The 4154-nt window shown below is 27.9% G+C and overlaps 1 protein-coding gene across 1 annotated transcript in view; it reads left to right on the forward strand.

Annotated features, from left to right (window-relative positions):
- The window catches only part of LOC108751894 (serine palmitoyltransferase 2), a 14067-nt gene that overhangs the window by 6174 nt on the left and 3739 nt on the right, over window positions 1-4154 (forward strand). Inside the window, exons 2-6 of the mRNA XM_018492375.1 lie at window positions 1887-2066; window positions 2504-2658; window positions 2737-2882; window positions 3552-3770; window positions 3849-4012. Coding sequence (XP_018347877.1) covers window positions 1887-2066; window positions 2504-2658; window positions 2737-2882; window positions 3552-3770; window positions 3849-4012 — 864 coding nt within the window. The remainder of the gene's footprint in view (window positions 1-1886; window positions 2067-2503; window positions 2659-2736; window positions 2883-3551; window positions 3771-3848; window positions 4013-4154) is intronic.

A 4154-nucleotide genomic window follows, 5' to 3' on the forward strand; every position in this document is an offset into this window, starting at 1 on the left:
ATCAGGAAAGGCGATTGTTAATAAAAATCGAGTTAATAAAACGCGATGAAGGACTATGTAACGGATATTATGAAAAAATGTTATAATATTTTAGTTTAGTTTGGAAGATAAAGCTGCGAAAATGCAATTTTCATAAACATTTATCAATCCGTCGTGTGAATTGAAAGGAATTTATAAGTATATCTAACAAGCTGCATTATCTGTACTTATTTTTTCCGCGTGTATGTGCGGCCTATGGACAGGCGCAGACAAAATTACTTTTTACTAGCCAGAGTAAATATCGCCATCGAGCGCGTGATGCGCTCTCTAACTTTGGATGGTATTATTGTGAGTGTACCACACATTGTAGAATAAATCGTTACTTAAGCTTTAAGTCTTAAGCGGTAAGAAATTGACCAGTCATGGTTGAACATGAGAAGAATAATCGACTGTGATTGTCAATTTCTTAGCTCTATAAAGTTAGCAGGAACCAAATCAGTAGAATCAAATCTTGTCGAAATTTTTAGTACTCATTTTGAATCGCATGCCATTTCGAAAAAATCGTGGCAGTGCTGACTTAATATTAAGCTGGCAAGACCAATTCAAAATAAAAGAAAAAAAGAAAAATAATATCAGAAATCAATAAGATTGAAGAATTTATACTATTTTGTACTACCAAAAACAATTCTATATTATGTGTCATTTCCAAGGAAACAGTAGCGCTGCTAGTTTAATATTTAAGCTGGCAGGACCATTAAAAAAGATGACACAAGAGCAAAAATTAACACAACTGAATTTGTACTAATTTATACCATTGAAAATAAGTTAATATTTTACATGTTCTCTCCTTAAAATGACTTTATTAGTATACTTACAATCTATGAGACATTCCACGTCAAATCAGGAACTTTTGAAACATTATTTTATTTTTTTTTTTTTGTGAAGTTATTAATGCTTATAATTTGCAGAAAATAACGTCATAAAAAACATAACTCATGCGAACATTCAGATTATTATATTGTCGAACCATTAGTCATACAAAAAAATGCAAAAGATCGATTTTAAAGATCGTAAATTGTTCTATGGACGAGTTATTTAGAGTCAGTTCAGAAAAACAATAAAAAATAAATTATACACATGCTCTGTGCCTCAAACCATGATGATATAGTTTGTCTTTTTTGCGATTTTCTCTAAAATGAAGCAAAAATGAGCATATCTCTAAAGGACTTTTTTTTTATTTTATCGATTTCCGTACTCCTGACGTTTGGTCACTTAAATTCGAGACACTCTGCATATAGTTTATAGAGTTTCGTGTTTGTGATACTTATATATTTTTAGATATATTTATTTAGATTTATGTATAAGTTGTTTTATTTTAAAGAGTTATTGCGTACCATATGTTGTGTGTTATATTTACCGCGAATTAGTTGATGCTATTAATAAATAAATGTATTGAACATCGTGACATTTCATTTTTTTGTAATATTAAAAAAAATAAAATAATGAAAATATATGTTACACAAAGTAAATTATATTTTATATTATCAATGTTTTTTATTTTTTTTTTTTCAATACTTTTTTTGAAACATGATTTTGAAACGGATAACTTTAATATCTTTTATTCTCGATGGAGTATAAAGTCGGTGGTATAATAAAGAAACAAGAAATAGAAGAAATTAAGAAATCCACATAATTGCATTTATTTACTTATTTAAGTATTTTAAATTTCCATTTAAAAGTACTTGAGAAATTTTTAATGAGATTATATAGAAAATCAAGGAAATTAAAAAAAGAATAAATTTTATTTAAAAAATAGAATAAACTTTTTTACGTTTTGAAAATTTGAGCAGATATCAATCAATAATATCTTCATAAATTGTGTAATTCAGCGTAGAAATTTATTGCAGTCTGCCCATGGTTCAACAAAAGCGGAATTACAAAAAACATCACGGTCAAAGGAATCCTTTGAAAAAGTTTCGTTCATCACAGCGGCACTTACACACTTTGGTTTTTATATTCTCATGTTCCTGGGATTTATTAATCAACTATTCTTTATTCCGAAGATTGCCACTGAAAAAAATAGAGAAGTACGGCGGTCATTTATATTTTATTAAATATTAATGAAATTAAAGTATGAAAAGTAAAGAAAAATGAATTTAAAATAAGAACTCAAAATTTTAAGCTATATATTCAATATCAATAATGGTAACATATCAAAGATTCCTATAAATATCGAAAGTGAGTAAATAAAAGTGTTATATACTATTAATATATATAGAAAATTTACACGATATTAATTAAAAATATCCTATGACATTCTATTTATTCTATACATTCTATCAGAAAATAATTTTTGTTACGTGGAATTAGTTATTTTTGTTATATTAAACTTAACAATCTTTTTTTTTATGTATACGTGTAAGAAAAATTTTTTTTTAATGTATTTATCAATTTTATATGAACAATTACATCTTATTTTTCACATAATATTTAAATATCTTTTTAGTGAAATATGTGTTTTTAGGGATATGCTCCGCTCTATGATAATTTCGAAAAGTTTTATCTCAAGTATGTCTATAGAAGAGTCAGAGATTGTTGGAATAGGCCGATTTGTTCTGTTCCTGGTGCAAGAGTCACATTAAAAGATCGAGTAACTCACGATTATGGATGGACATTTCAGTATGTTTGACTACGTATGAAAGCCATAATTGCCACATATCAATAGAATTGAAATCCCTATTTTTTTAATTTTGACAGATTTACTGGAACTGAAACGCAATGTATAAATTTGGGCTCTTACAATTATTTAGGGTTCGCTGAAGCGAGTGGTAAGTGCGCCGACGAGAGCATCAAAACACTTCGGAAGTTTGGTTGTGCCAGTTGCAGTACGCGACTTGAATTAGGTAAATAACTTGAGGAAAAAAAAAACATTATTATTTAAGTTTGTAAGAATTATTATTTAGGTAATATTATTTAATTTCTCTTAGCAAATAACAGAACCATAATAGAATATTTAAAAATGTCGATCGAGGCTATATACATAATTGTATCATAAATTCTATTTCTAAGAAAAATAGATTAATTACAGAGATTTCAATCAAAATCGAATCGAATCTTATGTGATTTGATTCAATTTTATTTATATATTTTATACATTTCGAGTGATAATTATATGAAATAATAAAATAATTCGAGAATACACATTGAATGCCTCCAAGTATCAATTTATCCTTGTTTAACATTTTTTTAGTGAATAACAAGTAGAGATACTTAGAGACACTCGGTGTGTATTCTTGAACGCAACTTAATACAGTAAAAAAAATTTATTTTTAATGTGTTATATGTGATTTTATTAGTCTTTGATCTTACTAGTTTATGAATTAATTTGTAGATGAACTTTTATATCAAATTGAAAGTTTCGAACTTGACTGTTAAAAAATTTGATTTTTAACAGTCAAGTTTTTAATTTAATGATGTTGGTCTGCCACATGGTTTATTAAAAAAAAATTATATTAATTTTTTTAAATCAGATTCATATGTAATCAAAAGAAATTGAATCTTTTTGCACTAAGGAAATATGCCGATACATGATGAACTCGAAAAATTGACTGCAAAATTTTTGGGAGTAGAAGATGCCATAGTATTTGGAATGGGATTTGCCACAAATTCTTTAAACTTACCTTCTTTAGTCAGTAAAGGCTGTTTAGTTCTTAGCGATGAGAAGAATCATGCATCACTCATTCTTGGACTGCGACTGTCTGATGCAGTAATACAGATCTTCAAGCATAATAGTACGTATATTACGCAATATTCATTTACAACGCAATTATCTTTTTTTGAAAGTACAACAAAGTCATTGTTCATTATAGATGTAAAACACTTGGAGGAATGTTTGAAGAAAGCTATTGTTTTCGGGCAGCCGAAGACTGGCAAGCCTTGGAAGAAGATAGTTATCATTGTTGAGGGTGTTTACTCTATGGAGGGTTCAATCGTCCACTTACCTGAGATGTTAGAGCTAAAAAAAAAATATAAAGTTCGTAAAAGTAACTGTAATTACATTAATTTAAATCGAAACCTTCAGATCATTGTCTGAACTTAATAAAGTAATTTAACATACAGTTGCACTGAACATACAGGAGCACTGAATTAGAAAATCAAATCTATTTATTGCTCGT

This window comes from Trachymyrmex septentrionalis, unplaced genomic scaffold, assembly GCF_001594115.1.
Source record: "Trachymyrmex septentrionalis isolate Tsep2-gDNA-1 unplaced genomic scaffold, Tsep1.0 scaffold112, whole genome shotgun sequence".
Lineage (NCBI taxonomy): Eukaryota > Metazoa > Arthropoda > Insecta > Hymenoptera > Formicidae > Trachymyrmex > Trachymyrmex septentrionalis.